At 42.0% G+C, this 23,387-nt stretch overlaps 1 protein-coding gene across 5 annotated transcripts in view; it reads right to left on the reverse strand.

Moving 5' to 3' along the window:
• Positions 1–9,132: 9,132 nt before the first annotated feature.
• Positions 9,133–23,387, reverse strand: part of RPRD1B (regulation of nuclear pre-mRNA domain containing 1B) — a 58,779-nt gene continuing 44,524 nt past the window's right edge. For all 5 annotated transcript variants that reach the window (XM_055264990.2, XM_063633569.1, XM_055264988.2 and 2 more), the window contains one exon: positions 9,133–11,756. In XM_055264990.2, coding sequence (XP_055120965.1) covers positions 11,607–11,756 — 150 coding nt within the window. In that variant the 3' untranslated portion in view covers positions 9,133–11,606. The remainder of the gene's footprint in view (positions 11,757–23,387) is intronic.

The raw sequence follows: 23,387 nt of genomic DNA on the forward strand, positions 1-23,387 counted from the left end.
TTTGTTATTGTGAAATGACCTCATCTATCCCTGATAGTATTCTTTTCTCTGAAATCTAGTTGGCCCGATATTATTTAGATTTCTTTTGTCTAATGTAGGTATGATATATCTCTTCATCCATTTACTTTTAAACTATTTGTGTCTTTATATTTAGTTTGTTTCTTGTAGGTAGCATAAACTTGGTCTTGCCTTTTTAAAAAATCCAATCTATTGGCTGGGCACAGTGGCTCATGCCTCTAATCCCAGCACTTTGGGAGGCCGAGGTAGGCAGATCACGAGGTCAGGAGACGCAGACCACCCTGGTGAAACCCCCTCTCTACTAAAAATACAAAAAATTAGCTGGGCGTGGCGGCAGGCGCCTGTGGCACCTCAGTTACTTGGGAGGCTGAGGCAGGAGAATCGCTTGAACCTGGGAGGCGGAGGTTGCAGTGAGCTGAGATCATGCCACTGCAATCCAGCCTGGGCGACAAGGCAAGACTCTGTATCAAAAAAAAAAAATCCAACCTAGCTCTGCCTTTTCATTGAGATGTTTAGACCATTTACATTTAATGTGATTACTGGTATGATTAGGTTTTAGTCTATCATCTTGCTATTTATTTTCTATTTGTCTAATCTGTTCTCTGCCCATTTTCCTTTTTCTGTCATCTTTTGGAATAATGGAATAATTTTTACCATTTCATTGTATCTTCTTTGTTGACTTCTTAGTTACAACTCTTAGTTTTGTTATTTTACTGGTTGTTTTAGACTTTTAGTGTATTTGTTACCTTAACACATTCTACTTTCAAGTGACATAACACTTCACAAATACTGTAAGAACTTCACAAGAGTATAATTCCATCTATCCCCTTCTGACCTGTATGTTGTTGTTGTCATATATTTCACTTTTTTCCCCAAATGTATTATTATTTTTGCTTAGTCAATTGTCTTTTAAAAATATTCCTATGGAGTTATCATTTTCAGTGCTCTTTATTCCTTTGTGTAGATCCAGATTTCCATCTGGTATGACTTTTCTTCTGTCTGAAAAGACATTTCTTATTGTTCAAGTCTAGTGGTGATTAATTCTTTCAGTTTTTGTTGTTGTGATAGTCTTTATTTCACTTTCATTTTTGAAAGAAATTTTTGCTAAATATAGAATTCTAGACTGATGATGTTTTGTTTTGTTTTGTTTCTTTCAACACTTTAAAGACGTCATGCTATTTTTTCTGGCTTACATAGTTTCTAAGAAGTCTGATGTCATTCTTATCTTTGTTCTTCTGTATATAATGCTTCTTTTTAACCACTTACCACTGGCTCAGCAATTTAACTATAATGTGTTTTAATGTGTGTAGTTTTCTCATGTTTATTCTTTTTGAGGTTTACTGAGCTTCTTGAATCTATGGCTTTATAATTTTCACCAAATTTCTTTGACATTTCTTCAAAAGTGTTTTCTATCTCTTTCCCTCTTTCCTCTCTTTCTAGTATGTATTTTTGATTCTTGGTACTGTCCCACAGGTTCCTCCAGTTAGTCTTTGTCCAGACTTTTCTCTCTGTGCTTTATTTTGAATAATTTCTATTTATGTGTCTTTAATGTTATACTAATCTTTTCTTTTGCAATGTCCAATCTGCTGTTAATCCCATTCAGATTAATTTCAAATATTATTTATCTCTAAGAATTTGCTTTGGATTTAAGTAATATATATCCTATGTCTTTCCTCATTATGTTCATGTTTTCCTTTATCTCCTTGAGTATTTGCAACATTGATAATAGCTATCTTAAGGCTTTTGTCAGCTAATTCAATAATCTGTGTCATTCTGGATCTATTAATTTATTTTTCTCCTAGCTCTGGGCCATAATTTTCTACTTTTCTGCATGCCTGGTAACTTTTTGTTGGATGATAAACACAGTGAATTTTACATTGTTGAGTGCTAGGTTTTGTTGTATTTCTTTAAACAAGGTTAGGCTTTGTTCTGCCATGTAGTTAAGTTACCTGTGGATCTATTTAAGGTCTACTATTAAGCTATTTTTTTATGGCAAGCTGTGAGGAGCTTTTACTCTAGGGATAATTTAGCCCTACTACAAAAGCATAATCTTTTTGAGGATTCTACCAATGCTGTCTGTATTACAAGGTCTCTCCCCACTCTAGTTAGTTCAAACCTCAACTATTCCCAGACTTTTTTGAGCTCTGAGAATTATCTGGTCTATTGCTTTCTGTTTGATCTCATGGTGTTTCATCCCACACATGTACTGATTGGAACTCACTTAAGGGCCAGGGGCCCCTCTGCAGAGCTCCTGAGCTGTCTCTGTTCAGATACTTCCTATTATATTTTCCCCGCAAGTTCCAGCCACCTCAGCCTTCCTGACTCACTCAAGATTCAGGGGACCGCCTGTAGAGCTCCTGAGCTCTGTTTCTGTTCAGATACTTCCTGTTATTTTTCCCTGCAAGTTCTAGCCACCTCAGCCTTCCTGAACTCTGATTTCTATCTCCTCAATTCAGTGATACGGTGGATCTCTGGTTCCCTATCTTTGTGCTGCACACTGGAAGTGCCCTGAATAAGTAAGGCAGGCAATCATAGCCTTCTGCTTGTTTTCCTTCTCTCAGGGACTTACAGTTCTGTTTCCTATTGTCCAATGCCTGAAACACTTGTTTTATATATTTTGTCTGCTTTTATAGTTGTTTATGGTAGGGCAATTCCGTAGCATTTAATCCTTCATTGGTAGGAATGAAAGTCTCTAACTTAGTTGTTTTCATTATTGATTTGTACTTCAAAATATCATTTAACTAATAGATGATGACTTTATTAAAGATTGGTAGAGACTTTTGAGAAAATTGTGTTTGGCTGGACATGGTGGTGCACACTTGAAGTTCCAGCTACTCCGGAAGCTGAGGTGGGAGGATCACTTGAGCCCAGGAGTTGTGGGCTTAGTGCGCTATGCTGTTTGGGTACCTGCAATAAGTTTGGCATCAATATGGCAAACTCTTGGGAGTGGGGGACCATCAGGTTGCCTAAGGAGGGGTAAACCAGCCCACGTCAGAAATGGAGCAGGTCAAAACTCCCATGCTGATGAGCAGTGGAATTATACAAATTAACTCATAATGGATCAAAGACCTAAATGTAAGAGCTGAAAGTATAAAATCCTAGGACTAAATCTTCATGATCTTGGATTTGGCAGTGTTTACTTAGATATGACCCCAGAACAGGCAAAAGAAAAAATAAATTGGAATTCATCAAAATTAAAACCTTATGTGTATCAAAGGACACTATCAAGAGAGTAAAAAGACAACAAACAGGGTGGGAGAAAATATTTGAAAATCATGTATCTGATTAAGGGTCTAGTATCCAGAATATTTAAAGAATGTTTACAACTCAACAACAGAGAAGATAACTCAATTCAAAAACGGGCAGAGGACTTGAATAGACATTTCTCCAAAGAAGATATACAAATGGCCAACAAGCCATTTAGCCATGTTGTTATGGCCAACATGACAAGATGCTCAATGTCATTAGAAAAATGCAAATCAAAACTACTTCACACCACTTCATGCCTATTAGGATGGTTATTGTTATAGCTTCAATTATGTTTCCCCCCACCAGCCCCCCTGCAAAAAAATATATTGGAGTCCTAACCCCCAGCATCTGTAAATGAGACCTTATTTGGAAATAGGGTCTTTGCAGATTTAATCAAGATGAGGTTATTAAGGTAGGCCTTAATCCAATATGACTGGTGTCCTTAAAAGAAGGAAATTTGGACACAGAAACACAGGGAAGATGGCCATTTAGGAAGACGGAGGCAGAGGTTATAGTTATGTTGCCACAAGCCAAGAAATGCTTGGAGCTACCAGAAACTGAAAAAGGCAAAAAAATATTCTCTTCTAGAGGCTTCAAGGGAGGTGTGACCCTGAAAACACCTTGATTCCGGATTTCTAGTTTCCAGAACTGTGAGACAATATACTTCTGTTGTTTTAAACTACCCAGTTGGTGGTATTTTTTTATGGAGCCCTTGGGCTCTAATACAGCTATAATTTTTTTCAATGAAAAATAAGTTTTGGCAAGAGTAGTGGTTATTTTATTTTTTTTTTAAATTTTACATGTCAACTTGGCTGGGCCATGGAGCCCAGATATTTGGTCAAATGTTATTCTGGATGTTTCTGTGAAGATGTTTCTGGGATGAGATTAACATTTAACTTGTTGGATCTAGAGTAAAGCAAATTATCCTCCCTAACCTGAGTGGGCCTAGGCCAATTAGCTGAAGGCTTTAATAGAACAAAGACTGACCTCCCCCTAAGCAAGAAGGAATTTTGCCAGCAGATTGCCTTTGAACTGCAACTCTTCCCTAGGTCTCCAGCTGCCAGACTACCCCAACAGATTGGGGATTTGCCAAACCTCCACAATTGTCTGAGCCAATTCCTTAAAATAATTTTTTCCCTTTCTCTATGTATGTTTTTCTGGAGAACCCTGACTAATACAGTGAGGATGTGGAGAAACTGGAAGGCTCACACATTGTTGGTGGAAATGGAAAATGGTGCAGCCACTCTGGAAAACCATTTGGTGGTTCCTCAGCAAGCTAAACGTAGAATTACCACGTGACCCAGCAATGGCACTCTTAGACATATACCCAACAGAACTGAAAACAGGTGTTCAACCCAAAACTGGTATGTGAATGTTTTCAGCAGCCCAACTGGCTGTCGCAAAGAGGTAGAAACAACCCAACTGTGCACTAACTAATGGATAAATAAAATGTGGCATATCCATACAATAGAATATTACTCAACCATAACAAGGAATGAAATTCTGATATATGCTACAACATAGATGAACCAAGCTGAAAAACATTATGCTAAATGAAAGCAGCGAGGCACAAAAGGTCATATATTGTGTGATTCCATTTATATTAAATATACAAATAGGCAATTTCATAGGGATAGAAAGCAGGTTAGTAGTTGCCAGGGCCTGGGAGTAGGGGATAATGGGAGTAACTGTTTAATGTGTACAGGATTTCCTGTTGGGGGGATAAGAATGTTCTGGAACTAGATCGTGGTGATGGCTGCACATCACAAATGTGCTAAATGCCACTGAATTGTACACTTTAAAATAGTTATATATATATATATATATATATATTTTTTTTTTTTTTTGAGACAGAGTTTCGCTCTTGTCACCCAGGCTGGAGTGCAGTGGCGCAATCTCGGGTCACTGCAACCTGTCTCCCAGGTTCAAGTGATTCTCCTGCCTCAGCCTCCCGAGTAGCTGGGACTACAGGCATGCACCACCACGTCTGGCTAATATTTGTGTGTTTTTTTCATTAGAGATGGTGTTTCACCATGTTGGCCAGGCTGGTCTTGAACTCCTGACCTCAGGTGATCCACCCTCCTCGGCCTCCCAAATTGCTGGGATTACAGGTGTGAGCCATCGTGCCCGGCTAAAATAGTAAATTTATGTTATATGTATTTTACCACAATTTTGAAAAATATGTTCACATATACATAGGATTATGAATTCACAATTTAATGAACAAACTGAGGTTGTGGAAATGAACTTTTTAAGTAACAAAAATGGAAAGGTGAACCAAGAATTAAAGGTCCTAAAATGAATCATATGTGTATAACCACCATAGTACACAAGCAGGACTGGGGAACTGCAATCGCAAAGCAACTTTGTCTCCCAATGTCCCTTGAAATCCAATTTGTGGGGCTAATGTATCCTATAACTGTCAAGGAAAAACCCAGGCCTCCATAACTTCTCTAGTCATTTTTATTTTAAAAAATTCCTGTAGTCACACTTAAAGTGTAAAAACAGTCTCATTTCAGAGATGTAAATGTTCAATCCCATGTTACAATCAAAATAGCCTATATGTGAAGGTGACCTCTCTGGGTCTGCTGGGGGCGGGAGGCCAGCATCCGGGAAGGGAGGCCAGCATCCAGGAAGGGAAGCCTCCCTTGTTTACTGTTTCTAACCCTTCCAGGGACAGAGCAGTGGGAGTGAAGGAGCAGCAAGAGACAGTCCTTAATTAAGGTGTGGTGGTCTTGACTGGGCGCTGCCGGGCAAAAGTTTAACAAAGTTTAACAGCTTCCTTCCCCCACGGGCTCCTCAGATGCTCCTTGGAGTTGTTCCTCCCCTCCCTCCCCCCAGTCTCCCATCCTCATCTCCCATCACCTGGGGTCTCTTGGAGTAAGGCTTTCTCCCTGGCTCTTTGCTCTACTCCTTCCTCAGCACTGCGAGTCTGAAGTTCGCCTCCTTGAAACCCCTGCCCTCTTGCCCAGGCTCTATCACCCCAGCACGCAGGCCAGTTCTTCTACATGCATGCTCTGCCCTGACGAACTCTAGGAGTGGAGACTGCACCCAGCCTCTCCCTTGCTTCGTCATCACTTAGCCAGCACTGGCATCTCATACTTTAGACTTTTCCAGGCAGGGGTCCGTTTAATCCACCAGATTAGCGACACGTACTAAGCTCCATGGAGGCCCTTTCCCCTAGCCTGGAGATGAAGTGCAGGTGGCACCCACTGCTTCCACTAGGGAGATGCCAAACACACCAATGGCTCTTTTCAAATAATTCTCACCCCAAATCCTCTTCCTTTACCTCTTAACTCCTGACACTTTTCATACCCTTAAGGTGGGTGAGGGGGGTTGAGGATGACAGGTTTTTGACCACTCTGTTGTAAATGCTGCAGATGGTCTAGCCACGTGGTCTCTATTACTCCTTCCAGCCGACATCTATTTTAATCTTGTTACATGTCTTTATAAATACCTGCTTTCATTATTTAACATAGTAACAGCCACCACTGAGTCCCTAATTTCTACCAAGGCACTAGGCCCTTTTTACAACCATCTCAGTTATTAACAAGTATGTTCGTAACTACTTTATTTCATAACTAAGAATTTGTATAGTGAGTATTTTAAAATCTATGGAGTACATTATTCAGGTACTGAGTTTACTAAGATTCTCAGTAGGAAGGAATATTCTGAAAACCTAGTCACAGGACTTCAGATTTGGAAAGGACTTCAGAGGTTATGTAATCAACCCTACTCATTTCCTGTAAGAAGCAGCTGAGGTCCCCAAGGGCTGAGTGACTTGCCCAAGGTCATCACAGTGAGAGGAGATGAGAAGATATGAGTTATCACTTACCACAGCTGCCTCTTATTCACAAAAAATACTAGATAAATGGGTTCCTGCTAATTTTAATATTTATCAAACCAATAGTAGAAATGAATTTTTAATGCAAAATATTTCAGAGTCTAAAAAAATGGAACACACTGGGCTTTCAACACTACATAAAGCTGTATGAATCCCAACCTACTGTACAGAATAATGGATTCTTAATTGAATCTGTGCCTCAGAGTGGAAGCATGATTTTTAAATGAAAATCCTACAGAGGTAGCAGTGAGAGATGAGCTTTAGCCAGATGAATTATTCCAGGAGAAAGTAAAAGAGGAAACCATGCTAGCAAATGGCTTTTTCTTAAAGATCCCAAATAAACCGAACACGCATTTTGTGCAGTGAACTACTGTGTTTACTCCCATCTTCCCGGTCGTGGCACTGTCTCCTGTGTCCTGATCCTTACAGACTATGGTCTCCAGGGTTTCCTATCTATACGTAGCACAATGGTGATACTATTCATTTCTCTAACAAATAGTACTGTGCGCCCAGGATATGCCATCCAGAGTTCTCAGACTTCAGTCCCGTATGCTTCTTACGCAGCACAACAATCATACACTTTTAGGGCTCGCAGCAAGCCTGGAGATTAATTTAGCCCAATACTGCATTTTGCAGGTAAGAAAGCTGAGGCTGGCTGTGGTGGCTGCCTGTAATCCCAGCACTTTGGGAGGTCAAGGTGGGAGGATTGCTTGAGCCCAAGAATTTGAGACAAGCCTAGACAACATAGCGAGACCTTATCTCTAAAAAAGAAAAGTCAAGAAAAGAAAAAAATTGGCCAAGCGTGGTGGTAGATGCCTGTAGTCCTAGCTACTTGAGAGGCTGAGGTAGGAGGATAGCTTGAGATGAGGAGATTGAGGCTACAGTGAGCTAAGGTTGCACCAGCCTGGGCAAGAGTTAGATCCTGTCTCAAAAAGAAAAAAAAGAAAAGAAAACTGAGGCCCAGAGAGGAAAATACCTTGCCCAGGAAGGTGACACAGAGAGTTAATGGCTCTAGTCACAAAGGATAAGCATTTCGACAGATTCATGGACTCTTGGGTAGCTCCGTCTTCAGCTCTGAGGACCTCAAAGTCATTTCGTAGCCTTAAGTGCTAATTAAACCAGAAGAATCATGGACTTACTATTTATAGGGAGGAGTGAAGAAATTAGGCCATGAAATCTGGGGACACAGAAGGAGATCTTGTCTCTTGAGATTCACATGTAATATCCAACTTTCATATTTTAACAGAACTTGGGTAATGCTGTCTCAATTTTCCTTGGGTTGCAGCCTTGATGAACCACACCTACTACAAAGGTTTTTGCACCGTAACACAGATAACCCCACTTCTTCTGGCAGATGCTGCCATTACCCAGTGGACAGGTTTACGATCCTTCCAAACATATCACTGGCTTCAAAAGGACCTAATTCAAAACATTTTTGTTATTTTGAGAGCTTTAACCAGCAATACACAGTCAATATGCTTTCACTCCATGTACAAGTGAAAAGGACAAAGGAAAGCCATGACTGTATTTAAGAGACACACCACTTGGGTTCGCAATTATCTCACATTTTTCGTCTTTTTACTGTTCAGCATGGCTTTCCCTGTACTGCCAAAATCAAATCGCTCTCAGAAGCCTACTGGTGTGAACAAAGGCGCTAAAATCAAAGAACTTCCAAGTTTTAATCTGTCAGAGATTGGCTGTGAAGTATAGGGGAAGAGTCATTTAACCTCTCTCCATCAGTTCCCACTTCTGTACAATGAGGGTAAAACTATGGCGGCACCTCTCATGGGTACTGTGTGGATTGCCTAATTAAAGCTAATTAAGCTCCTGGAAAGAACCAGAAAATAATACCTAAGTGCTGAGTATTTATGTGCCTCTAACAGACACAAAAACTCCCAAGGGACAAGATTCTGTGCAGACAGCACATTCTCTATTGGTGATTACTAATCACCCACTGCTTATAAAGAAAGGCACTGTTTTCAGTAACAGGGTAGTTTTAAAAAAAAAATCACACAACGTTGTTCAACAACACCATCTTTATTCAAAAATATATATCTATGAGACATTTCAGAATATACTGCTGCCGCCAACGACAGCCTATACTTCTAAATAGTCCTAAATTAATATACAAATTTAAGCTTTGAAAATATTCTTTAAGAAAAACAAACAAACAAAAACAAGGGAAGACTGAAGACTTTCTGAGGAATATGACCTAAAGGAAAGGTCCTTTGAGGCCTACAGATGCCCTAAGAAAGAAAAAACACAAAAACAAAAACCACCCACCCCACCCACCAAGTCACCTCATACATACAAGGTGGAAGGTTCATTTAAATTAAACAAATGAAGTAAGCACACTTTGGGAGGATGTGGACAGCAGAATTAAGATTTAAAAAACGAAAGCATTTCATCAAAACAAAAAACTAACTTCCTCACAGGAAGTCCACTAGTAACAGGTATTAAGAGGCCAACACATTCATTTACATAATCGCTACAGTTTCATTTCTTACTTTTGCTGTAATAATTATGCACCAATTGCTGGTCAGAGACTCAGTTGGATAAAACAGAGCAGTGGGCTAAATCCATTCTGTTATATTTTCATCTAGTTGATCAGAGCAAATATCTACGATCCTCTTTTGGCTGGATTGTGGCTGGTCAGATCTCACTTGCTTGGTGAAAGCATAGAGTGTCCAAGACGGGCCTGCTCCGAAACACGCTCATCTAGAAAGCAGCACACCACGGGGGGCGGGGGAGAGGTTGGGGAGTGCAGCAGCAGCAAAGATTACAATTTATCTTGCAATTTTAGTGATGTCACCTATGGCCTCTGGAAGAAAAACCTTATAGACTCATTAACAGTGACAGAACAACAGGCAGTGTCAATAAGCAAACAACACAGTCTGAATTCAAATCTGAATAACAGCTCAAACACTACTAGATTCTACAGAGTTAAACTGAGTATCTGCTACGACTTTTCATTGTTCTCACTTCATGACAAGCAGGAGAGCTTCTGGAAGGGAAGCCCGTTATGCTTTATAAACACAGGTTATGTTTCAATGTGTTTAACATGTAAAATTACATGTAATTTTTGGTGATCCTGGAAATAGCAACACAAATTAATGGAGATTACAAAGCCCCCTCCACTGAATTCCTTTTTATATATCGTTTGGGTTTCAGCCTCTGGTCAAGAACTCCTATTACACTACTGGGGCAAATCGCTTTCTGCCCTTTCCAATGTCAAAAATAAGCCTGCCAAATTAGAATGATTTACAATCAGCAGGCTGAACCTTTACTACAGGCAAGATAAAAATCCTCTAACTACATTATATAGTCATAATGTCAGCTGACATGATAATAGAATTAAAACTCCCAATTAATATCCCCAACTTCCCGCTTCCCCTGCCCGAGACGAGCTATTCAGTAACATCTGATCCAAGTATTCCCCATCGTGTGGGGACAAGGACCTGTGCAGTGGCGTAACCTGGACAGACGGACCTGCTCAGCATCCTATTTGCAGTGATGTTCGAGTTTAGCCACCGTACTGTGGACATGCACCCAGACAGCGAATTAAACGTTAGTGTGTACCCTACTCCCAGAAGAAAGGGTCCAAGAAACACCCACACAGAGTCCAAATGCAGCACACCTGTGTGTGGGTCCTTCATCTTTTGGAGCCCACCAATGCCTGCCACCCCTAACAACTGCCTTCGCACCCACCAGGGATCAAGGCATCCTGTTTTTCGGAACGTGCTCCGACAGTGGAGAAGTGCAGCATGGGAAGGTTGTATATAGGAACTTGAAGCAAATAAATTACTTTAAATTCATGCTTGTGATCCCTGTTATTCTGTCTCTGAACTGTGCCTTTATGCTCCAGATTAGCTTTGAATCTTATTGCTAGATTCTCCAATCTGTTTACAAAATAAATGCACCTCATCTTCGTGCGTCACTAGGAGAAGTAATGGAAAGGGAGGATCAGAGATTTGGCAAACTCTTTATGGCAACGCTACGACAGCTGTGCCTCCAACCTTTTGGGGCAGATGCAGCTGGGAAAGCCAGCATCTCCAGGACAAGTGCCTTAGTGGAAGCCCACACCGAACTTGAACAAGCCCAGCTCAGAAAGGAGAAGCTGCTTTCATGACAAAATGCTGTCATGAGGGACAAGATTCTTTTGAAAGCTTCCAGAAGTACACATGATTTTCATAACTTCTTAGGTATAAAGAGACAGCTAAGAATGGAAAACCAACAGGGGGGCATGAAAATATAAAGTGGGAGAAAAAGTCTGTAGTCTTTGCAAATAAGAATATAAACCAGATTCCAGTCGCCACTGTTCTGAACTGTGCTCAAGATGAGAGGCTGAAGAGAATCAGAGTCTGAGGTTCTTTCTTGAGGCTGGGGGGCTGGGCGGAAGAAGGGATAGAACCAGGGGCTAGAAGGTTATTTCCAACCATGACTTGCCCTCTTCTTTCTGCTGGTACAAACAGAAATCTGGGACATGACACCCATCCTAGTCAGTTGAAAACAGGTCCCCAGCAGAGGGCAGGGGGGCTAAGCCCCCTGTGACGTTGGGCAGCAGTGAGAGGTCTGGCAAGCTCTGAATATGGGATTTCAGTTCCTTGCGGACCTGGGTTACTCGCGCAAGCTTCTGTTTGTATTCCTAAGGAGACAAAGAGAAGACAATACCGTTAAGTCTGTGCATGCCGAGGGCATGGGTGCTGCTGGAGCCGGGCAGCTACTCTCATCCTTGTGTTCTTCCTTGTCCCCACCAGCCTGCCCACCCTGTTCAGCTATATCGCAAAGCTAGGGCTTCAAATGCTCAAAAGGCAAAACTTTCTATCAAAAAAGGAACGCAGAGTGCCATATTGGCAACAGTGAATTAAATGGTATTCAACTTAGAGCTTGAGATTTGGAAGTAGAAAGAAGTAACACTTGGTATTTGCATTCTCTTTTTGTTGGTTCTCAGACGTTTCAAAATGCCTTATAAAATAAAATACAGACAACTGAGTGTCACAATTTCTTTGTGGACTCCACCTAGACATGGCAAGAAAAAAAACACTGAAGTTACACTTCCTATGTTAAAGCTTGGAGATTAACCCAAATTTATCATGTTTTGCAAACAAGCACTATAGAAGCTCAAAATACCCCACTGCTACTCCCTGTGACCAGGGCCTCCTCATTCCATGACTGAGTCACTGCAGTAAGTCCCTGGTGAGGCCTCCTGACCCCTAGGGCTCCTAAAATGCCACCAGACTTCTCTCCCGAAAATCCAGCTTTCATGAAACCACTCCCTTGAGAAAGTGAGGCACGGCACCCCACTAGCTCCATGATCTGGTCCTTCAGAGCAGAGTTCAAGGTCTTGCAAAATCAGCCCCTGCCAAGGTGTGTTTCTCACAACCTCCTAACCCTCTTTGTCTGTGTGGACCATTTTTTCAGGATTCCCCGCAAGCCTGGAGGGGGTCTCTCTCTTCTCCTAGCCCTAGCAAAGCCTGGCCTCCACTCCTCTGCTCCTTGGACTATCTGGACTCCACCCCTCTAGGAAAATCCTTGCTCTGCATCCAGGAGACGACTCCCCATCTCCTCCTGCTCCAGAGCTCTCCCTCACACAGGGTGTGTACCTGAGCCCCTAGCAAGCTGCTCTATGCTCTCTCCATACATGTGAGACTTCTATGTTCCTCTAGAATATGAATCCCCTAATGATAGGAATGGGGCATATTTTTTTTCTTTCCTCAGCTCCCAGAAAAAGGTACTCTTGATAAATCTGCCAAGATATATAGAAAACAACCCTGGGCCATGTGAAGTCTGGGGCTCTTGTCCCCCTTGGGGCTTAGGTTTTGTCCTCTCGGTGTCTCTGCGAGGGTAAGTAGGTCCCTGAGGCTGGGCCCCTGCTGACTTAGAAAGCCCTTCCTGCAGGAATGTAACAAGAAGGTCTGGGCTGAGATGCAGAGACCTAGGCTTGGTCCTGGTTCTGCCTCTAACCTGCTGTGTGACCGTGGATGTGTTCCCTTCTTCCATATCTGAAAGTGAGGGAACTGGACCATAACACTTCTTTTCAAGTTCTAAATTCCATGATACCAGATCCCTGATGCACACCTGAAAAGGCAGAAAGTAGAAGCTAAAGAATGTCTGGGAAGAATAATGAGGCAGGAAAAAGGTCAAATGAAGAATACTTACTAAGTTGTAAGGACAAAACTCCAAGCAAGGAGAGGAGGGAACCAGGCATATCCTCTCCCCATTACTGCAGGCAATCAGTCTCCCACCCTCAATGGGAACTCCTCACGCAGTCCACAAAGGAAGAGAAAAGGGTAGAGAGTAAGCTCTCCTAGCAGCCCGTTTCTTTCCTTTGTAAACTTACCACAACTAAAATTAAACAATGACTTACGTAAATGACTAGCAATGACTCCCACACTTAACTAGTAAGCTCCTGGAGGCCAGGACCAGACCCATCTGCTTCCCCCAGCATCCACCAGGCTCCGCAGTGTCCAGCAAACAGTAGGCACCCAGCACATGTGCCGAATGAATGAGCCATATCTAAAACATAACATCAGGTAAAAGCATACCACATGAAGTAGCTCCTGAGACTCAGACTTTGGTTACCAGTCACTTTTCACGTTCCTGAAGTTGAAAACTATTTTCAAATTTGAGGATCTAAACCCCCTTTCTCCCACAAGTACTTTTCTTCATTGGCTGTTTATACTTCAAGGGAAATTAATATAAAGGATGAAGTCGACTAATTCTCTATTTCTGGACATGGATTCATCTAATAAACTTCTGAATGGAAGGTATAAAAAGGGTAAAACAGCAAAACAACTACAGAACAGGGACTTCCTGCCCCCTGCCTTAATTCTCTGACCAAAGCTGACAAATCAAAGCCACCTTGACTCAGAACCAACAACTCTTGGCAACTAGGGAGCCCTTCAGTTGAAGGAGTCCCTCAAGAACAGTTTGAAAACCACCAAGTCTCTAGAAGCTGAGCTGGGATCAGAATCCAAGACTCCTTACTCTTGGGTTATCATCAGACCAACCTGGCAAGTTCATTGAAGTTAAAATGGAAGGCACTTTGATCTAATTAGACACCACCTTAAGTTCAACTAATTCTCTCCTAGGCAATTTCTTAAAAATTCCAGTTGTGGCCAGGTGCGGTGGCTCATGCCTGTAATCCCAGCACTTTGGGAGGCTGAGGCAAGCAGATCACCTGAGGTCAGGAGTTCAAGACCAGCCTGGCCAACATGGTGAAACTCCATCTCTACTAAAAAATACAAAAGTTAGTTGGGCAGGGTGGTAGGTGCCTGTTAATCCCAGCTACTCAGGAGGCTGAGGCAGGAGAACTGCTTGAACCCGGAGGGGCAGAGGTTGCGGTGAGCTGAGATTGCGCCACTGCACTCCAGCCTGGGCAACAGAGCGAGATTCCATGTCAAAAACAAAAACAAAACAAAACAAAACAAAAAAACCCAAAAAACCAAACGGTTGTTTCTGTTTGGAAGGGGGTATAGGGTGGGGTATGGGGGATTCCATCATGCTTAGGCTGATATTATATTCTGGACATTACCGAAGAAACTCATTTAACTAAAAAGAAATGTGTTCCACTCTTCAAGCCACTCTGAAAGTGGACGGATCCTGCCCAGAGCTCTTGATGCCACTGGGTAACTCTTCTCACAGGGACGCCTATTGTAAGAGCAGGCATCGGAGGAAGGAATCACTAGAGAAAGAAAGAGGGAGAGTGAGACTGTCACTGAAAAGGATTAATAAACATCAAGGCTGGCCTGGGCATGGTGGCTCACACCTTTAATCCCAATGCTTTCAGAGGCTGAGGCAGAATGACTGCTTGAGGCCAGGAGTTCGAGACCAGCCTGGGAAATAGAGTGAGACCCTGTCTCCACAAAAAAATAAAAAACACAAAACACTGAGGCTGGTAAAAAGGAAAGATCTGTAGGCTAGAAGAGTTAAATGTATCGGCAAGGATAACTGAGTATATACTCTGAATAACCAAATACAGGTAGCAATTGCCTTTAAAACTGTTAAAACATGCACCTGCTTAACTGGGACAGTCAAATGACCCAGATTAATTTCCTGAAGAGAAGCAAGCAGGCTCGAATTCACGGCAAGCTCTGATTAGGTTAAACTGAGGCTATAGTAATTTTTATAGTCCACTAAATAGACTCAAGTAGTAACTACTGTGATTTCCCACTTCCCATCCCTGCTTTTAAAAACAGATTCAGGCTTTCTAAACAAACTCATCTGTAAACCTTGCCATGGACCAACAAAAGAAATTAACAGTGACTCCAGGCTAGACAAGGTGGTTCACGCCTGTAATCCCAACACTTTGGGAGGCTGAGGCAGGTGGATCACTTGTGCCCAAACATGGCAAAACCCCATCTCTACAAAAAATGCAAAATTAGCCAAGCGTGGTGGCACATGCCTATAGTTCCTGCTACTCAGGAGGCTGAGGTGGGAAGACTGCTTGAGCCCAGGAGGCGGAGACTGCAGTGAGCCAAGATCACACCACTGCACTCCAGCCTGGGTGAGAGTGAGACCTATCTCAAAAAAAAAAAAAAAAAAAAAAAAAAAGACTGACTCTAAACAAAACTCCCCCAAATACAACTCCAGCCTTCACCTGCCTCCGAATTCTCCGGTTCTTAAGCTCTCTCAGTTGGGTCTTGCAGACCCTCACTAGCTGACTTTCCAGGTTATTCTCTTTGGGTCTAGAGAGATGAAGGAGAAAGGTCTCAGGAAAATCCAAGAATCTCGTGTCTCAACTTACCAGCCTGCCTTCTCACACAAGTGCAGCTCACGAGCTCTGTTGCCACAAGGCTCCTCAGCTACTCCTGCTCTCAGAAGAAATCCAGGCCTCTTTTCCATATCCCATAAAAACCAACTCCAACGTGATGAGAACCACTCAGATTCTTCCACCTCGTCTAAGAGTGCTGCATCCCATAATCTCTTTAGTACACCAAGTACCACTCAGGTAGAAAAATGATGTGCCCAGGTGGTCACATGCTTCTTGTTTCAGATACTTTATTCAGGACTATACGTTAGTCCTGTATGTAACATATGACTAAACCTTTCATCCAACACCCACGCTCCCCTACCTAGAACTGGAATTCAAGAGCTCCAGTCCTGTGCCATTTACAGCTGCAGGACAAGCCTGCTGCAGCGTTCTTGCCCATCAGTCTCCTCTCCCCACCAGCGCACTCTTCTCAACCACAGCGCACAAGGCTCTCTCCAGCACTCTCATCTTCAGAGGGTGCCTTTCCTCCACGACGAATCTTGCAAGAGAAGACATGGCAAGCCCAAGCACTCTGGTTGCTATTCCTCTCCAGCGCATGCATTATTTATACTGAGAAGTGGGGGGCTGAGGTGGGCCTTCCATTCAGTGCCAAGTACCTACTGTGGCAACCCTGCCCTAGCCCAGAAGAGCCGTGGGGGGCCCCAAATAGGGAAGAATCATATCTGACTTGCTGCAGCAAACCTGTGTCAGGATCCTCAAGAAGGGGAGGTGGAGGAGGTGGCAGGCACCTTCGAGAAACTGCCTGGGTTTATTTGACTGCCAAGAAATGTTTACAACATAGAGGGTAAGGCCCAGTGTGTAGTTCTGAGATAAAGCCTAGGATTTATGCTCCTGGCAAAGCTTTGGAATCTTGCCTCACAGACTCTCTAAACTTGCAGGAGAAAATGTATCTATAACATTTCCCTGCTTCCTGTGGATCCAGCTGACACCGTGAACTCCACCCATCACGGAGCACCCAGACAATCTGCTGAAGAGAGCAGGGCTTACACATTCTTTGCCTTTTTTGGTTAGAGAAGTAAGCCAGACCTGACACACTGCAGATGAGCTCTGGGATAAGAGGGCTAGAAATGACAGGGGCTGGCATTGCAATGACCTTTCCACAGGAATTTCATTTTCAAAACAAACAAAACTATAAGCGTTTCCTCTAGCAACACATGTAAGAAACAATGATCAAAATGTAAACATTATTAAACCTATTTTCTTTCTTGCTAAGTAGAGGACTCCTGGAAATCTCCAGGAGTTGTGCTACAGGACATATGGTATATCAAAATCACCCACTGTTTGGCTACCCCCAATTAATAGTCATAAAGGGTTACTGTGCACGAAGCAGTTTACGAAGGCCCGTTTTAAAGGTGACCTGCCACACTGAATTTAAGTCAAAGGACTGCTTCATAGTATGGAGGTTGAGAGAGCCAAGCCCAAAAGGGAAGCTGACCCACACCCCACCAATATTTAACACACCCGCCAAGCCCCCTCATCCTGCCAGGAAGCTTATCCCTTGCTACTAAGGCCACAGGACCTACACTTGAGAAGCACAGCCTCTTAAACCACAATTTCACTCACTCATTCATTTATGTTTTTGGAAAATACACTATATGAATATTTGGATTGAAAATAAGAGTGCCGTTTTTAAATTTTCTTCAAAGATCCAATGTGGGAACAAAAAACCATCACTGACCTGCACCTCTCCCCCAGCCAGCTCCATGATCCCATATGACCTAGTGAGAGCTGCGACATTTCGAAATGATACATTCTGGGGTGTCACAGCATGGCGGGAGCTGCTGAGTAAGATGCTGGGGAAGATACAAAGAAGAGAAGAAATTGTGGCTCCAATCCCAATACTCGGGGCCTCTCAGCTCCACTATCAAAACCCATAATAAAGGTACATACAAAGAATTTCCCAAAAGGAAAAACGACAAAATGCCTATAACTAGAGGAATGTTCTTGGAGTAGTCCGGCCATCCATGGGAAAAGCCAAATGGGAGCAAGCTTCTTAAACCTGAAATTGTACCACAAAGCATTTTCAGGGCACTGCTTTCTCCCCAGAGGCTCCTCCACACAAAAGGTGATAAGGCAGCTTCTACTGGCACAAGAAAACCCCCGATCTCACAGGGACATGCAGAAGCAAGGGGAGAATGAAAAGTCAGTGTCTATACTAACTAAAAAAAAAAAAAAAAAAAAAAAAAACTAAAAAAGGAAAAGGAAAATACACTTTAGGACTGGACAATTTTCAAGCCTTAATCATAAAGCTAAATATTTTCAATTTAACAGATGCTCATAAAATGCTTTAAAAAGATATGGATTAATAAATGGACCTGGATCCTTCAAAAATCCTTACATTTATGGAATGGGGTCCCTCACTACATAAAACCAGTAAAACCAAAATACTAAAGTATAAGACAAACTATTTAGTTTTTTTTTTTAAAGTAAACTATCAAAAATGCATGCTTTGCACAAGTAACAAAGACCCCACAAATTAACTTCTTTAAGGACTATTTTAATGGAAAGCCAGATTATTGATTTTTGTGCAGACAAACATCAAAGGTACAGACAAAGGTTTCTCATTTTAAGCCAAATAATGGTAGAGTCAAGCATTCCTGGAGGACAGATGAGAAACAAAGGGTAGAAAGGAAAAAAGACAAACAGACAAAAATTTTTTTTTGTGCCTGTGTATTTGGTTGTATCACATACAATTCTTTTAAGCAATGTTTATTGTAATTTTTAGTGCTGGCAGATCTGCCCGGGGTAAGACAGTCTGTAGGTTACTGTACTACACTGGAATACAGCTCTCTATAATAAAAAAAACTTCAATTCCTTTCCATTAGCAAACAAACAAGAAGGTTCTGTTTCCTAGCACCTCCAAAGGACTGGGAGTATATCACATCTTTTCTACTGGAGGCAGATGGCTGTGGCGGAAGTCAGAAAATACAAGTTCAGGCTGGGCATGGTGGCTCACGCCTGTAATCCCAGCACTTCGGGAGGCCAAGGCGGGTGGATCATGAGGTCAGGAGATTGAGACCATCCTGGCTAACACGGTGAAACACTGTCTCTACTAAAATTAGAAAAAATTAGCCAGGTGTGGTGGCAGGCGCCTGTAGTCCCAGCTGCTCGGGAGGCTGAGGCAGGCGAATGGCGTGAACCTGGGAGGCGGAGCTTGCAGTGAGCCGAGATGGCACCACTGCACTCCAGCCTGGGGGACGGAGCAAGACTCCATCTCAAAAACAAAAACAAGAATAAAACAAAACAAAAACAAACAAAAAAGAAAATACAAGTTCAACCTCTATGCACACAAACTAGAAAACCTAGAAGACATGGATAAATTCCTAGAAACATGGAATCTCCCGAGATTGAACCAGGAAGGAATTGAAACCCTGGACAGACCTACAACGAGTTCCAAAATTGAATGAGTAATTTAAAAACCTACCAACCAAAAAAAGCCCTGGACCAGACGGATTCAGAGCCAAAATCTACCAGACATATAATGAAGAGCTGCTACCAATCCTACTACTGAAGTATTCCCCCAAAAAAATCAAGAAGGAGGGAGTCCTCCCTAACTCATTCTATGAAGCCAGCATCATTCTGATGCCAAAACCTGGTAGACACAATGAAGAAAGAAAACTTCAGGCCAACATCCCTGATGAACACAGATGTAAAAATAAATGAAATACTAGCAAACCAAATCCAGCAGCACATCAAAAAGCTAATCCACCATGATCAAGTAGGCTTTATTCGTCGAATCAAGGTTGGTTCAGCGTATGCAAATCAACAAATGTGATCCATCACATAAACAGAACTAAAAACAAAAACCGCATCATCATTTCAAATTTCAGTAGACACAGAAAAGGCTTTTGATACAACTCAACATCCCTTCACGTTAAGAGCCCTCAACAAACTAGGCATCGAAGGAACATACCTCAAAATAATAAGAGCCATCTACGACAAACCCACAGCAAACATCATACTCAACAGGCAAAAGCTGGAAGCATTTCCCTTGAGAGCTAGAATAAGACAAGGACGCCCACTCTTGCCACTCCCGTTCAACACAGTACTGGAAGTCCTAGCCAGAGCAATCAAGCAAGAGAAAGAAATAAAAGGCATCCAAATAGGAAGAGAGGAAGTCAAACTAACTCTCGTTGCAGGCTATATGATTCCATAGCTAGAAAACCCCATAATATTTGCCCAAAGGCTCCTAGTTCTGGTAACTTCAGCAAAACTTCAGGACACAAAATCAATATACAAAACCCAGTAGCATTTCTATACACCAACAATGTCCAAGCTGACAGCCCAATCAAGACACAATTTCATTCACAACAGCCACAAAAAGAATAAAATACAGCTAATCAGGGAGGTGAAAAATCTCGACAACAAGAATTACAAAACACTGCTCAAAGAAGTCAGAGACAACATAAACAAATGGAAAAACATTCTATGCTCATGGATAGGAAAAATCAATACTGTTAAAATGGCCATACTGCCCAAAGCAATGTACAGATTCAATGCTATTCCTATCAAACTACCAATGACATTCTTCACAGAATTAGGAAAAAAAACTATTTTTGCATGCACAGCATCTACTAACAAAAACAAAACAAACAGAAAACAATATTCTAAAATTGATTTTGAGCCAATAAAAAGCCCAAATAGCCAAAGCAATCCTAAGCAAAGAGAACAAAGCCCAGGGCATCACATTCCCCAACTTCAAACTATACTATAAGGCTACAGTAACTAAAACAGCATGGAAATGGTACAAAAATAGATACAAAAACCAATGGAACAGGGTAGAGAACTCAGAAATAAAGCTGTATACCGGCCAGGCACAGTGGCTCATGTCTATAATCCCAGCACTTTGGGAGGCCGAGGCAGGCAGAGCACCTGAGATCAGGAGTTCGAGACCAGGCTGGCCAACATGGTGAAACCCCATCTCTAACTAAAAATACAAAATAAGCCAGGCGTGGTGACGTGTGCCTGTAATCCCAGCTACCCGGGAGGCTGAGGCAGGAGAACTGCTCAAACCTGGGAGGCGGAGGTTGCGGCGAGCCGAGATCGTGCCACTGCACTCCAGCCTGGGAGACAAAGAGAAACTCAAGACTCAATAAATAAATAAATAAATAAATAAACAAACAAACAAACAAACAAATAAAGCTGTACACCTACAAGCATCTGATCTTTGACAAAGCTGATAACAAGCAATGGGGAAAGTATTCCCTATTCAATAAATGGTGCTGGGATAGCTGGCTATCCATATGCAGAAGATTAAAACTGGACCCATTCCTTTTACCATATATAAAAACCAACTCAAAGTGGATCAAAGACTTAATGTAAAACCTCCAACTACAAAGACCCTAGGAGAAAACCTAGGAAATATCATGCCGGACACTGGCCCTGGCAAAGACTCCAAAAGTAATTGCAACAAAAACAAACTGACAAGTAGAATCTAATTAAACTAAAGAGCTTCTACACAGCAAAAGAAACTATCAACAGAGCAAAAAGACAACTTAGAGAATGGGAGAAAATATTTGCAAACTATGCCACCATCAAAGGCCTAATATCCACAATCTATGAGGAACTTAAGTCAATAAGTAAGTAACAAAAAACCCCACTAAAAATAGGTAAAGGACATGAACTGACACTTTTCAAAAGAAGACATACATGCAGCCAACAAGCATATTTAAAAAGCTCAGTATCACTAGTCATTAGAGAAATGCAAATCAAAACCACAATGAGATACCACCTCATACCAATCAGAATGGCTATTAAAGAATCAAGAAATAACAGATGCTGGGGAGGTTGTGGGGAAAAAGGAACACTTATAAAGGGCTAGTGAGAATGTAAATTAGTTCAGCTACTGTGGAAAGCAGTCTGGAGATTTCTCAAAGAACTTAAAACAGAACAACCATTCAACCCAGCAATCCCAATACTGGGTGTATAACCAAAGGAATATAAATTATTCTACCTAGAGACACATGCATGCCTAAGTTCATCACAGCACTATTCACAATAGCAAAGACATGGAATCAACCTAGATGCCCATCCACAGCAGACTGGATAAAGAAAATGAGTACATATATACCATGGAATACTATGCAGCCATAAAAAAGAATGAGATCATGTCCTCTGCAGCAACATGGATGAAGCAAACTAAATACCGCATGTTCTCACTTATAAGCTGGGAGCTAAACATTGAGTACACATGAACACAAAGAAGGGAAAAATAAGACACCCAGGACTACTTGAGGGTGGAGGATGGGAGGAGGGTGAGGACTGAAAAACTACCTATCAGGTACAATGCCAATTACCTGGATGACAAAATTATCTGTACACCAAATACCTGTGACACACAATGTACCCATGTTAACAAACCTGAACCCCCTGAATAAAATAAATAAAAGTTGGAAAGAAAAAAAAAAAGAAAATCCAAGTTCCTATCCTACACTTCCATGTGCCTAAGATGTAACATGTGACAAACTCACTGGGCTCCTATATATGAGATGGGAATGAAAACAACGCCTATGGCATGGGGGAAGCTTGGGTGAGAACAGGCGCTTGCTAAACTGTTCCATTTGAATCAACAGATCTGATGGAGAAAGAACACACACCCCTCCCATATTCTATTATTTTATGAGCAATACTTAATCTTCCTGATTTATAATATGTCAAGAAAAGACATGCAGAGTTGAAGAAAACGAATTATTAATGGGATACAAAATCCCTTCTCCCAGAAACCATTTGATTATATCTTTAAAATTTAGCACATTTACTAGAAGCTGCCTTGAGAAAAGGAAAGGATCTTTGACCGAGGGCACCTCTTTTTCCTTAAAGGTCTACCTGTAATACTGGAAAACAAAAAAAAATCACAGAATTTTTAAACTTGGTGGTACCACAGTCCAGTCAGTCCATCAAGCTATAGGCTTAGTGAGAAGTCCATCGAGCAACATCCTCAGACTGGAAAGAGTCCCCATCAAAGGCAGACACCGACCATGTCTAGAGGTGAACCAAGTGACATCGGTACTTGCCAGCCTGAGATCAGGACAGTGGGCCAAGTATCAGGAGTGCGTTGGACATGCCTGAGTGACAATACAGACAGAACTTTATGGTCTGGTAATAATCCACAAACAGACTGACAACCTATGTGGTGCTCTGAAGGAAAAAGCTAGGGAGCTAAGACAGTATATGGGGCTGGGGGGTTGGGGTGAGGTCTGAGGAAAGACTGTCCTGAGAAAATACTGTTTGACATGACATACAAATGGTGAACACAGGAATTAACTAGGTAAGGATAACTGATGGAAAGTAAACAAGAGGAAGTGAGTCCTGAGCAGAGAGTGGGAACGGCATATGTAAAGCCTGAGATCAAAGAAGGCCAAGTGCAGACAAAATGTCATGGGACACAAGAAGAGATGTGGCTGAGGAAGTCAGCAGGGGCCAAGTCGTGGGGTGCAGGAGGGGGCCAGGCCAGCAGTTGGGCCCATAGTCTTTTTTTTTTTTTTTTTTTGGGACAGCCTGCAC

Source organism: Symphalangus syndactylus, chromosome 24, assembly GCF_028878055.3.
Source record: "Symphalangus syndactylus isolate Jambi chromosome 24, NHGRI_mSymSyn1-v2.1_pri, whole genome shotgun sequence".
NCBI lineage: Eukaryota > Metazoa > Chordata > Mammalia > Primates > Hylobatidae > Symphalangus > Symphalangus syndactylus.